This window comes from Frankliniella occidentalis, unplaced genomic scaffold (genome assembly GCF_000697945.3).
Source record: "Frankliniella occidentalis isolate FOCC.00 unplaced genomic scaffold, Focc_3.1 Scaffold30, whole genome shotgun sequence".
Lineage (NCBI taxonomy): Eukaryota > Metazoa > Arthropoda > Insecta > Thysanoptera > Thripidae > Frankliniella > Frankliniella occidentalis.
In genome coordinates this window covers 1441824-1455447 of record NW_026267160.1, presented here as the reverse complement: position 1 = coordinate 1455447, position 13624 = coordinate 1441824, and the positions used below count along the sequence as shown (strand labels likewise).

General features: G+C 52.6%; 1 protein-coding gene across 4 annotated transcripts in view; it reads left to right on the top strand.

The window, feature by feature from the left end:
* LOC113208181 (terminal nucleotidyltransferase 5C) overlaps nucleotides 1-13409 on the top strand; it is a 72441-nt gene extending 59032 nt beyond the window's left edge. Inside the window, exons 2-3 of one of the 4 annotated variants that reach the window (XM_052265743.1) lie at nucleotides 7575-8841; nucleotides 11675-13409. In XM_052265743.1, the coding sequence (XP_052121703.1) occupies nucleotides 7575-8810 (1236 nt within the window). In that variant the 3' untranslated portion in view covers nucleotides 8811-8841; nucleotides 11675-13409. Of the gene's footprint in view, nucleotides 1-62; nucleotides 440-674; nucleotides 894-7574; nucleotides 10576-11674 lie in introns of those variants that run through there. The other 3 variants (XM_026425072.2, XM_026425073.2, XM_052265742.1) reach the window with 3 other exon arrangements.
* The last annotated feature ends 215 nt before the right edge of the window (nucleotides 13410-13624 follow it).

The window sequence follows — 13624 nt, the reverse complement described above, 5'->3', positions numbered from 1 at the left end:
CGGCGCGGCGCGGCATAGGCGCGGAGGGGGGCGGGGCGCGCGCAGTAGAGGGGGCGAGCGCACCTCGCTCCGAACTGTCAGTTGTCAGTTGGCGGCCAGCAGTCGCGGGGAGAGGCTCGCAGTCAGACCGGCCACCGAGCAGCAGCGCCGCGCTGCTAGTGCTCTCGTCTGGTCGCGTGTGCGTGAGCCGTGAGCCCCGAGCACGCGCGTGTCGAGCCGCAGCAGAGCCCTCCGCCGCGCCCCTCCGACACCCAGCGCACGCGCGTGCGCCAGCCGCTCGCACCCGCCCCGAGCGCGCCGCGACGGTCCACAACCCCGGCGAGAGCAACAAGATAACCGACCTGGCGACGCCGCGGGATACCCGAGACACCCGAGAGTGACCGTGCCCGGCAGTGTTCGAAGCCTCGTCGACCCTCTCGACGATTGTTTTGAGTTTGATGTAAGTTTGTGTGCGAGTTCGGCGGAGTGAGTGCGGCCATATGGTGCGGCATCAGGTGGCGGCGGGCGGCGGGCGGCGGCTCGGCCCCCCAGCACCCACCCCCCGCCCGCTGGGAGGCGCCACGCCCCCGCCTGCCCCCGCCTCCAGTGCGATATCCGACACATCGGGATAGAATTAGTGTGCCAACAAGTGGAGGGCAAGGCCCTCGTTGTGGTGCTCAGTGGTTTGCCCCCCGTCACTCGGTGGTGGTGTGCTCAAGTCGAATGGGCCCCGTGGTAGTGAGTGGTCGCAGTGCGAGCAGTGCAGTGATGGTGCAGTGATGTGGTGGATTCAGTGATGGTGCGTGTTCCCGGCCCCAGCCCCGGCGGCGCTCAGCTCGTTCACGACGCGCTCAGTTTGTTGGTTTCGTTGCCCCTCTCCCCGGCCGTAGAGCGATTCCCTGCCCCAGCAGCGGGTAAGTTGTCTCTCTCTGTCTCTAACCCGCCGTATGGAAAGCCCATTGAATCGACGTTGTTTTTGTTTTATTCAATGGCTTGGCCTAACCTAACCTGTTCTTAAATGTCCAGGTAGAGGTAGTAAAGCTAGATATATCTGAACAGCTCTAGCAAGGCATAGGGCTATCTTTGTTTTGAGAGGTCTCTTATTGACGCACCTCCCACCCTGCGTAAAGGATGTGCCTAATTCTCGCTTCAATGTAGCTCAACTTGTTGACGGTTTAGCGAAGACAGCGGCGAACTGTAGCGTCGTCTGCTGGGTCCGCGGAAGGGTTGCCCGGCTGGCTGTACTTCCATTCCTTTGTCTTGGCCTCACTCGGTGCGATGTGTTGCTCTGCGTACTTGCACCGCGCATGACACATTCGGTTAGCGGCCTATTTTTTTCAAAGTTTGGCATAAAATGGCCCCGCATCATAGTGCAATTAGATTGAGGACGCCCAGCCCCCCCCCCCTCCCCCGCCCCACAAGCTTAGTGCCGCGGCGTGCTGCGGGCCGCCTGAACAACACGCTGCGCGCCGTGCGAATCAGATAAAGCTACCGGTGTCACTTGAATGGTACAGCACTGTTACTTGTAATGAAAGGAGCCGAAACTAGGGAAAGGGAGTAAAAATAACGAACAATTGCGCACCCTAGGTGACAATCTTGGAGACCCTACCTACGCGAAACAAGCTATAGAAACTGGAAGTATTCTTTCGTTTTTCCATGCATTTTATTTTATTGTTTTGCAAGCAAGGGGGGGGGGGCGTCGTAGGTAATCCATTTTTCTGATATTTTTTCGGATCTTGACTTGAGACGAACGTGCTATATTTTCATCGATGAACATTGGAGGATTAATAAAGTTTTGATAGGTGCAGAAATCTATAGTTGATTTTGCATACCAAGAGCAAGAGACCCTCTTATTTGTAAATCGTTTCTTGACTCGATTTTGTGATATCGTATATGCAGACCAAAAGTTTGTTTTGGGGCGGCGGGAAAAAAGAGGGGGGGGGGGGGTACTGCAACCAGTCACTACGAAGTATTCAGTGACACCAGATGGACAACCATGAATATAGTTATCATTCTTTAAATTTGTTTTGTTCTGATTGACTCGTCACTCAGATGCTCGCTGCTCTTCTGGCTGGGTTTATTATTCCGACTTTCCTGTTTGCTTAGTTTCCTCGCGTTGTAGGCGCCTCCATCACGAACATCACGCCTGCACTCATTGGGTTGTAAGGTGACCGTGCGACACACGGCTGCTGGCCTCTTGTTATTAGACCACGCGCTGCCCTCATCGACCGCGTGCCTTATTGATGGTCTAGCGTCGCGTGTCGCAGGTGTCGCATCGGAACCGACGGACTTCCCTCTGGCCTGGCAGGCCTGGCGGGCGCGCCTTTCCGCGGCCATGAATTATTGCTGCTTAGCCTTCGTGTCATGGAGAGGACCCTCGGCCCGGTCCTCCATGGGGACAGCCGCGTAGCGTGGCCGCCGTGGGAGGCACTACTGTACACTACAAGTTTAGTTGTGCAGGTGTGTAGGATGGCGGCTGAATTGCGGCCAAGTGTCGCTCAACCGATGCCGCTTTAAAGTCATACCGATTATTGAACTCGTCCATATATAAATTGTGTCAAATATTATTCTTTGTTTTTGTCTTCTTCCTACTCCCTCCCCTCTCGCCCCTCGTTTACCTGCACTGGGAACGCTAGTGTGTGAATGTCGCTCACTTGTAGGTGTGTGAGTATCCATTCTTACACCAAGGGGGTGAAAGGTGTGGAATTTGCCTAAAAAATTCGCACGTTTACCCACCTAAGTGTACGAATGGACATTCACACACCTACAAGTGAGCGACATCCACACACTTGCGTTTCCAGTGAGCGTGTGGCCTTGCCTTCCTTACTCCTGGAGTAACCCTAGGAAGTGTCATTGATTTTGCTCTTCTCTCTCTGCTCTCGGCGGTGTTGCGCCACATTGTGTGAGCGCGCGCGCGCGCCTATCGATTTGGTGTCGTCGTGCGGACGGCGTGCTCGTCGCGTTTGGTCCTCTGCATTTATTCACCGCGCCCGGTCGATGTTTGGCGCCGACATTGGCATTATCGCCCGTATCGCGAGCGCCTATTGGTGGGCGGCGGCCGGCGGGAACCGGCGCGGCTTTTGAATTATTAGGCGACCGGGAAAAGGAAAACGAGGATGAATTATAGGGCAGCTGACTGTACTATTCAGAATACGTCGTAGTCGGTGTAAGGGGCCTCGCAAATATTGTCGAATGTTTTTAAGGGGTTGAACGTCATGATGTACCCCACCAGGAGAAATTATACCTGTTGGGATCGATCCACTTTACATGGCTCGCCAAACACTTAACTATGAGAGCCGTGAGAGAAGTAATGCCCCTCGCATATGGGAATGACTTGCTTTAGCTTGAGTCGCCTGCGGGGGTGGGGTGGGGGGTTGATGTGTCGCCCAGACACCTGCAGCCCCGGGCCGGCCGGCCGGCCGCGCCGCCTGAAGGGTAGCCTGCGGTGAGGTGTGGTGTGGTGGAGGCACTTAACGGTCAACTTCCTTATCACAGGCCGACCGCTTGTGGGGCCGTCTCGCACACTCACACAAACACTTTCACTACCCCGTTGGACGGGCGTACGGATGGAAAGAGAAATAGTTTGGAGCGCGTGATTCCGCTGTGCGGTCGGTGGTGTGCGCGTGCCCCGGGGTCATGTTCTTTCCCTGTTTCGGCTTCGTTATCAGAGATTTGTCGGCGGGCGACACATCATTCGGTCGCACTAACAATTGACGGCTGACGCTTTAAGCAGATGGCTCGACCGTTAATCCGCCAGGGGCTTCCCCCTGCTCGCGTGCGCATCGCGGCTGCGCCATCTCTGCGGTATTGTTCACTGTCTCATTGTCTGGTGTGTGTTTGGAGTAGGGGAAAGTTTAAAAGTACCAAATTTTTCCGGAAAAACTTGAAATTTTTCGGGGGAAAATTCAAGAGATTTAATAAAAAATTCCTTGGTATACTTTTCCGGAAATTTAAAATCTCTATAGTTTAGGCGTTTGGTCGGGACTCTCCTTCCTTCACCCTCTCCTGGGCCGCACTCTGTATTCTGGGCCAATGGGTCGCGCGATAGGCTGGGCCGGCCCCCGCCTGCCGCTGCCTCGCGCTCAAGGCGGCCATTTGCCTATCTCTTTCCGCACACAAGGACGCCCTGCCTTCGGCCGGCCCGGCTGGAACGAGCGTGGGCGGGCGGCCGCTTGTGGACGCTACACTTTGTCAGGTGTTTGAAAGGAAAAGCGCAGCCTTCACTTTTCCGATCCAGCCGCTCTCACTGTGGTCCTCCCCTCTGGAGCCCCCACTCCAGCCAGCAGCGCCCGCGCCGACTGTTCCCCTTTAATGTCGGAGCTCCGAAAATACACTGGACTCCTGCAACGAGTGGGGAGGGCTAATGGTTTAAACTAATTTCAAGTTCCAATTTAGTACAGTTCCCCAGTTACACTCGCGAAAGAATTCCGAAGGTATGTTGATTGTAGAGTAGAACCTTTCACTACTGGGCCGTCTAAAACGAAACACCCCGTCTTGCTGCTATTGCACTGGAAGATCGTTCACCGCATCTCTCCTCTCATCCCCCTTTCAAAAACGTTTCGTATATTTCTACCAACGATTGTTTCTGTAGTATTGGCTGTTTTTGATTTGTGTGTGGAAGGCAGCCCGCTGGCCGTTCGCTCTGTGGGAATGGGTCTGTGTCGTTCGGTCGCAAATTGCAATGTGGGCGGGAACGCGCCGTGTGAGAAATGCGCTCAGAATTTAATTTCTCGTGTGAGTGGTGCGGCGGGATTGGCTCGGGCGCCAATGCGCTATTTTGTGAACGCACAGCTATGCGAGATAATTTCGATGGGAGTGCATAATAATGGAACGTTTGGTTGACTGTTATCTCGGGTGCGGACAAATGTTTGATTCAGCTGCGATCATATCTCTGTGCAATCGCATTTTATCTGTCCGCACTGACCAGAGGACTTTTATCCCGCCACAAGTTCGCGAAATGTAATGCGTTTGTCCCCCTTTTTTTTTTTTTTTTTTTTTATTCTGGGGTTGAGACAGGGTACTCTCAAAATTTCCCCCGTTAATTATTTACAACGTTTGTCGTAATTTTTCTTTAAAGATGTACAATTCGCGTCAGCCTACTCTTGCTTTGTCAGTCAATTCCAGGCCTAAACAAAGTGCTTGTAATTTTACAATCTCGAACTGTAATTTTACGACACATGTCATGGAAATTTTTTCCCGTAAACCTACGACCATTTTTCGCAGTGATAGCCGGAAAAGATTTTAAGTTAAGTATAAAGTGTTTCAAGGTATCATCTGCGCTAAAAAGCGTATTTTCTGCAGGCTCCTCCGTCTATGAAGCTCCGGAGGAACTGTACCAGGTGCACCACACGGCCCACCTACTTGTTGCCCGCCCCCATTGGACTATACTATTCCCCGGCCAACTACCGTGTTGTTGCGTCATTTATTTTTATTATTTTTTTTTTCACGCTCTGGTATGCGACGTGACGCCTCCAAATGAGCGAAGATCCACCACGCGGTGCCGGGAACTGGTTCTCCAGCATCCCCTCCCCTCTCCTCCCTCCCTGCCGCCTATTGCTGGCCCGGGCGCTTCGCGGCTCGGACAGCCAACCGGTTGCCTCGACGTTGCCCTTTTGACAGAGTACACGGGCTGATTGGCCGGTTGCGCGTGTGGGTGCCACACACGGGTCGAGCCTCGCGAACATTACGTACGTTTCATTTTTTTTCGTTGCCCCCCCCCCCCCCCGGTCCCGCGGAAGGGAAGCGATGGGAAAGGGGGGGGGGAGTTGATGGCTGAATACTGAGTATCAGAGAAACCTGCACTGCACCCCTACTGCTTCCCGGTGACTAAATCACGCGTGCCTGTCGTCCTTTGTAGTCTTAGTCCCTGTTCCCCTTGATCTATTGGTTGTACGTTATTTTGAAAGTGTTCCCCCAATCCTAGCTCCCCGTGGCCTCTCCGCCGCGCATTCACGGCCGCCGTGTTCCTCTGGGTCAGACGCACAATCACACTAAAGTGTGACGAATCGCACAGCACCTGCTGGCCCGGCCGGGCCCGGCCCGCGGACGCACTTGTGCGCCTGGCGCCGCCGCCGACCTCCTGGCCTGGCCGCGGCGCGGGGCTTACAGACGACCATTTAGGGAATGTCTTGAAAACCCGTCGATATTTTTCGAAGGTCGCTATGGAGCAGGTGCGCGAGAGGCACCAAATGCAAATAACGAATTCGCCCTTCTGACGTGAAAGGAAGGCGCTGACGACGGGTCGTTGCATGGTTTTAGCGCGCAGTCAATGATGCAGAGCCTGTCTGCTCGCCCCTGCCCCCCTCCCCCTCGCGCCAGCCTACGCCAGAGCCACCTTTCTCTAGACGTCTCGTCTCTAGACGGCGTGCGGCCCTCCTAGAGTGCAGCCAGCCAGTTGCACGGATGGCTATCGAGGCCAGCTCGGGGGGGCTTATCCTCTTTGACTGACGTGAGTTCAAAAACCCTTTGCGCCTGCTGTTTGGTATTACAACACTACTACGCATCTGACCCGTCCGTTCACTTGTCAGAGGGAGGGAGGGAAGGGGGAGCGCGGCATCATCGGGTGGTGCAGCGAGCCACTCCGCGCCACGGCCACGCTACGCTGAAAGCGAAACCAAAAGCCGGCTGAGGCCCAGCCCAGCTGAAGATGTTTGTTATTGACACTTTCACCACCTCCTTTCTCCGCTGCACCCGGCTGCAGCCCCCCCCCCCCCCCCGCCTCTTTTTGCCGTGTATGAATGAACGGCCTGTTGCATGGGAGGATGGCACACGTGTCGCCCACGTGGACGGGACAGGTCCGCGGGGTGGGGTTGGACACACACGTGGCCCCTGGCGGCGACGGGTTCAAGACCGCTCGGGGTTCCTTCACGTTTGCTTCTCACGCGACGGGCGGGGCGGGGCCGGCGGGGCGCTGCCGGGCTCGCGTGGGGGACGCACTGTACTGTCGAACTTGGTCTGCACGATCCGGATCTCCGCCGCGCGGCCGCGCCCCGCTGCCGTGCCGTCCGCTGCCGTGACGGACGTGCGGAATGTGGCCGGGTGCGTGCCGTGCGTCACTTGCACTTTCACGCCAGACTGTATGCTCCCGAGGGGGACTGTACTCGCGTGGAGGAGCGGCCTTGGGTCGCCGTCATTCATTGGGGGGAGGGGGGCGATATCGCGCGGAATGGTACTATCGTCTGGTCGGATGAGACGGGCGGTCCGAGGGGGATGCTGTGAGACCCGTGACGGGGCTGCACGTGCTTGGGAGGGGGGGGGGTGCTAATGGTTTTGGCTGGTCAGTTGATGGTTGCCGGAAGTACGATAGAGGCACGTACGTTTGGGATCTGCGGCTTCTTTGGCATTTGTAAAGTGTGCCGACTAGTTTTGCGGTGGTGGTTTTGTTTTACCTCTGCCGATTTATTTTTTGCGCTTTTTGTACAGCTCTGGCCGCCCGTTCCGTGATGGCGTTGTGGCGGGCGATGGCTCGGCGGACGCCTACCTGGACCAGTCATTTGCATGTTTCCCTCGAGTTGCAAATCTGACGCGTTTCAGTCTGTTTCATGATGCGTGTTCTAGCCGTGTTTTGACCCTCCTGTTTTTCTTGTGTGTTGCAGTGCGGGTCGCTGGCCGTGTGCGCCGAGCGGCTGCGTCGCTCCGGGATGGAGTCCCTCAGCGGCAAGCCTCAGCAGCGGCTGTCCGTGCTGAGCTTCGAGCAGGTGCAGCGCCTGAGCGACATGATGGACGAGGTCGTGTCCATCCACGGGCGCGGCAACTTCCCCACCCTGGAGGTGCGCCTGCGCGACCTGGTGGCCGTGGTGCGCAGCAAGCTGGAGGTGGACATGCCCGTCCGCGACATCCGGCTCAACGGCGGCGGCGCCAGCCACGTGCTGGCCTCGGACCCGCAGCCCTACAACGACCTGGATCTCATCTTCGGCGTGGAGCTGACGGCGCCCCGGAACTTCGAGCGCGTCAAGGCGGCCGTGCTGGGGTCGCTGATGGACCTGCTGCCGGAGGGTGTGAGCCGCAAGCGCATCACGACGTGCTCGCTCAAGGAGGCGTACGTCAGCAAGATGGTCAAGGTGAACCACGACGGTGACCGCTGGTCGCTCATTTCCCTCGGCAACTCGCGCGGCCACAAGAACGTCGAGCTCAAGTTCGTCGACTCGATGCGCCGGCCCTTCGAGTTCTCGGTCGACTCGTTCCAGATCGTGCTCGACTCCCTCCTGCTCTTCTACGAATGCTCGGACCTGCCCATCAGCGAGAACTTCTACCCGACCGTCGTGGGCGAGAGCGTGTACGGCGACTTTCAAGAGGCGCTCTACCACCTGCAGAAGAAGCTGATCGCCACCCGGTGCCCAGAGGAGATCCGCGGCGGCGGCCTGCTCAAGTACTGCAACCTGCTGGTGCGCAACTACCGGCCCGCCCGCTCCGACATGAAGTCCCTGGAGCGGTACATGTGCTCCCGCTTCTTTATCGACTTCCCCGACATCGCGCAGCAGCGCGCCAAGCTGCAGAGTTACCTCAGCAACCACTTTGTCGGCCGCGCCGAGGAGGCGCTCCGCTACAGGTACCTGCTGCTGCTGAGGCGCGTTGTGGAGCAGAGCACAGTATGCCTCATGGGGCACGAGCGTCGGCAGACGCTGCAGCTCATTGAGCAGCTCGCCGCGCTGGTGCTGAGCCAGGAGCAGGCCCTGCAGGGCAGGCTCGGCCCCCAGCAGGCTCAGGGTGGCCCACAGCCCACCTGGGTCTACCAGAATGGTTACTTCTACGCCCCTGTGATCCCCAGCTACACTGCGTGTTCGTGCTCATGTAATGCGCCCACTGGCTGGATGGCGGCCTGCTCGTCGTGATCTAACTCCGTCTCTCTCTAACTGGATCACCCTTTTTTTTTTTCACTCTATCTCCCTCCCCCTTTCGGGCCGGGCATCCCGATCTCACCGGCCACAAAGTCTATCGTACCTGGCGAATCGTAGGTTAAGTCTTGACTGTAAAGTAAATCATCACTGTGAAGTGAATTTTTTGTTATTACTTTGTTTCGATTAGTGTGCTGGCTGAAAGCCACTCTGGTAGCCGGCAAAGTCCCATTCCAAAATACTAAAACCTGTTATGTGAAAATGAAGGTGACAACTGTGTAAAAATGAGTGATGGATTTAGATTAAGGCGAAAGTTGGCTCAAGACTGGGACCTATTTATCTTAATTTATAGTAGTTAGCGGTTTTGTTTAATGAAAGCTGAGCCCTGGAGCACTACAAGATACAGGGTGATACACATACATGGCCATGTTTGTTCGTGATATAGTGACGCGTGCGCTGCGCAAGTGGGGGGTGGCCGGGACCTTCTAGTCAGTCGGGCTGCTTAAGCCAAGAGTCTTGCAAAGATTTGCATTTTCTTAATCTTGAGTTTTATTTCTTGTGTGTTTATAATTTTTTGTTTCGATGTATATCCTCTTAGGTGCACATATGGATGCACATTAAACTTTTGAGGTACCTTCCTTTTGTTGCAGTAATGTCATTTTATTGTAATTTTGGTGTAAAAGCCATTTGTAATTTTTAACGCACACGTTGCATTATTTTTATGTGTTGGGTGGACTGACACTTGTTGCCCAAGACGCCGCCTGACCCTGCATAGCGCAGTGCATGGGCCCGAGTGTTGCTATAATTGAAAATGTATAAAAGCATAAAAATATAAATGTTCCTTATTAGCATGTTATGTGCGGGGTCCAAGTGGTGATTCAAAATGAGCATTATGGTGACGATGAACAAATATGCTATTACGGGTTGTAATACCAAGTTTGTTCTTAGTCACCTACTGGGCCTAGCTGACCGATATGATATATTGTAAAAGTTTATTAGTGAGGTTCGTGAGAATTTTTTTTTAAATCACGATATGTAATTAAAAGACCTTTGATGCAAGCATCAACGCAATGCACATGGGGACAGTGATTTTCTACGTTTTAGGTAGATCATGTATTTCTCGTTAATTATTATTATTAACTATTGAAGGAGGTGGCACTTCGTCGCATAGTCATTAAAAAAAAACTCTTTGCATTTTCTTGGCATTAACTTGTAGCGTTCAGCTCCCAGTCTTATTCCCTAAAGTAAACAAAAAATAAGAAAGATGATTGAAGTACTGCGTCTTGTAGGCATCGCTTGCAGCAGTAGCTCATAGCGGCCTCGAATATTACTCAATAAGTTTGTAGAAAACTTTATCTTTCTGTAATTTTATGTACGTGCCAAAAAAAAATGAATATTGTGATTGTACGGTGGCGGCTGTGCCGGGGCGCGGTTGATTGATTGAAATCACATTGTACAGTTATCATGTACGCTATTGTAAGGTTGACTTTTTGTAAGACAAGTCGTTTCTTTTTTTAATAGTTAAATGTTGAATCAAGGTAACATTATGGCACTGTACAGATGGTGTGAGACCACCCTGGTCTGCCTGTGTCATGTATCTCAGACTTGCTATAATAATTGTACTTATGCCCAGAGGAGGTTGTGCTGTGACTATAGGCTGCAAACCGCTGCCCCTGGTTGTGATTGTCAAATTTACTGAAATTTATTTTTGACTTTAAAAAAAAGATTTCTGAAAACCAATAAAAATGGTAAATGAATGCTATCCATTGCATTTCTCATTATCCTCAATCCACGCATAATCAATTGATTGCCATGAAACTCACAAACACCAAACATTCTGAAACAAGATGGTGGGGGGAGGGGAGGGGAGAAAGCACAACATAACACGTTACATAAAGTCCATGAATCACCTGAAATCCAGCTAATCCGACTGCTCTATGCCAAGTTGCGGCTGACCGTAGAGCCTTGCATAGAGGCTAGCTGCCCTGGGCGTCATGTCTCGTAATTGGCTGAACGAGCTCAACGACGCCGAGACCCATCGGGTTAATTATTGGATCCATCTCCCCCTCCCCTCGGCCCCCACCTCTCTCTCTCTCTCCCGCGCCCCCGTCCCCTCTCGCCTTCATTAGTTAGCACTTTGAAGCGGCCGGCCGGCAATTGAAAGCATCGGTCGGGCAGCGGACCGGCGCACTTTGTGGTTCGGACCAGCCCTGGCCGGGCCGGGGGCGGGCCGGGGGCGGGCCGGGGGATGGTCGCGACACGCGAACTGCAGGAGGCGGCCAGGGGGCGGCGGGGGCGGCCCTGCGCTCGAGTAACGCAATGCAGCGCAAGCGGCTTACAGACGTAATCCAGAGAGCGCGGCGGATCGCAGTGACATCCGAGCGGCCATTGGCTGCAAATGACCTGACATTTACATGGGTGCCAGGCGGGAGGGGGAGGGAGGGGTCAGTACTGCTGTTAGCAGCGCGGGGGAGGGGAGGAGGTGCAAGCTGCAGAGTTACCTCAGCAACCACTTTGTCGGCCGCGCCGAGGAGGCGCTCCGCTACAGGTACCTGCTGCTGCTGAGGCGCGTTGTGGAGCAGAGCACAGTATGCCTCATGGGGCACGAGCGTCGGCAGACGCTGCAGCTCATTGAGCAGCTCGCCGCGCTGGTGCTGAGCCAGGAGCAGGCCCTGCAGGGCAGGCTCGGCCCCCAGCAGGCTCAGGGTGGCCCACAGCCCACCTGGGTCTACCAGAATGGTTACTTCTACGCCCCTGTGATCCCCAGCTACACTGCGTGTTCGTGCTCATGTAATGCGCCCACTGGCTGGATGGCGGCCTGCTCGTCGTGATCTAACTCCGTCTCTCTCTAACTGGATCACCCTTTTTTTTTTTCACTCTATCTCCCTCCCCCTTTCGGGCCGGGCATCCCGATCTCACCGGCCACAAAGTCTATCGTACCTGGCGAATCGTAGGTTAAGTCTTGACTGTAAAGTAAATCATCACTGTGAAGTGAATTTTTTGTTATTACTTTGTTTCGATTAGTGTGCTGGCTGAAAGCCACTCTGGTAGCCGGCAAAGTCCCATTCCAAAATACTAAAACCTGTTATGTGAAAATGAAGGTGACAACTGTGTAAAAATGAGTGATGGATTTAGATTAAGGCGAAAGTTGGCTCAAGACTGGGACCTATTTATCTTAATTTATAGTAGTTAGCGGTTTTGTTTAATGAAAGCTGAGCCCTGGAGCACTACAAGATACAGGGTGATACACATACATGGCCATGTTTGTTCGTGATATAGTGACGCGTGCGCTGCGCAAGTGGGGGGTGGCCGGGACCTTCTAGTCAGTCGGGCTGCTTAAGCCAAGAGTCTTGCAAAGATTTGCATTTTCTTAATCTTGAGTTTTATTTCTTGTGTGTTTATAATTTTTTGTTTCGATGTATATCCTCTTAGGTGCACATATGGATGCACATTAAACTTTTGAGGTACCTTCCTTTTGTTGCAGTAATGTCATTTTATTGTAATTTTGGTGTAAAAGCCATTTGTAATTTTTAACGCACACGTTGCATTATTTTTATGTGTTGGGTGGACTGACACTTGTTGCCCAAGACGCCGCCTGACCCTGCATAGCGCAGTGCATGGGCCCGAGTGTTGCTATAATTGAAAATGTATAAAAGCATAAAAATATAAATGTTCCTTATTAGCATGTTATGTGCGGGGTCCAAGTGGTGATTCAAAATGAGCATTATGGTGACGATGAACAAATATGCTATTACGGGTTGTAATACCAAGTTTGTTCTTAGTCACCTACTGGGCCTAGCTGACCGATATGATATATTGTAAAAGTTTATTAGTGAGGTTCGTGAGAATTTTTTTTTAAATCACGATATGTAATTAAAAGACCTTTGATGCAAGCATCAACGCAATGCACATGGGGACAGTGATTTTCTACGTTTTAGGTAGATCATGTATTTCTCGTTAATTATTATTATTAACTATTGAAGGAGGTGGCACTTCGTCGCATAGTCATTAAAAAAAAACTCTTTGCATTTTCTTGGCATTAACTTGTAGCGTTCAGCTCCCAGTCTTATTCCCTAAAGTAAACAAAAAATAAGAAAGATGATTGAAGTACTGCGTCTTGTAGGCATCGCTTGCAGCAGTAGCTCATAGCGGCCTCGAATATTACTCAATAAGTTTGTAGAAAACTTTATCTTTCTGTAATTTTATGTACGTGCCAAAAAAAAATGAATATTGTGATTGTACGGTGGCGGCTGTGCCGGGGCGCGGTTGATTGATTGAAATCACATTGTACAGTTATCATGTACGCTATTGTAAGGTTGACTTTTTGTAAGACAAGTCGTTTCTTTTTTTAATAGTTAAATGTTGAATCAAGGTAACATTATGGCACTGTACAGATGGTGTGAGACCACCCTGGTCTGCCTGTGTCATGTATCTCAGACTTGCTATAATAATTGTACTTATGCCCAGAGGAGGTTGTGCTGTGACTATAGGCTGCAAACCGCTGCCCCTGGTTGTGATTGTCAAATTTACTGAAATTTATTTTTGACTTTAAAAAAAAGATTTCTGAAAACCAATAAAAATGGTAAATGAATGCTATCCATTGCATTTCTCATTATCCTCAATCCACGCATAATCAATTGATTGCCATGAAACTCACAAACACCAAACATTCTGAAACAAGATGGTGGGGGGAGGGGAGGGGAGAAAGCACAACATAACACGTTACATAAAGTCCATGAATCACCTGAAATCCAGCTAATCCGACTGCTCTATGCCAAGTTGCGGCTGACCGTAGAGCCTTGCATAGAGGC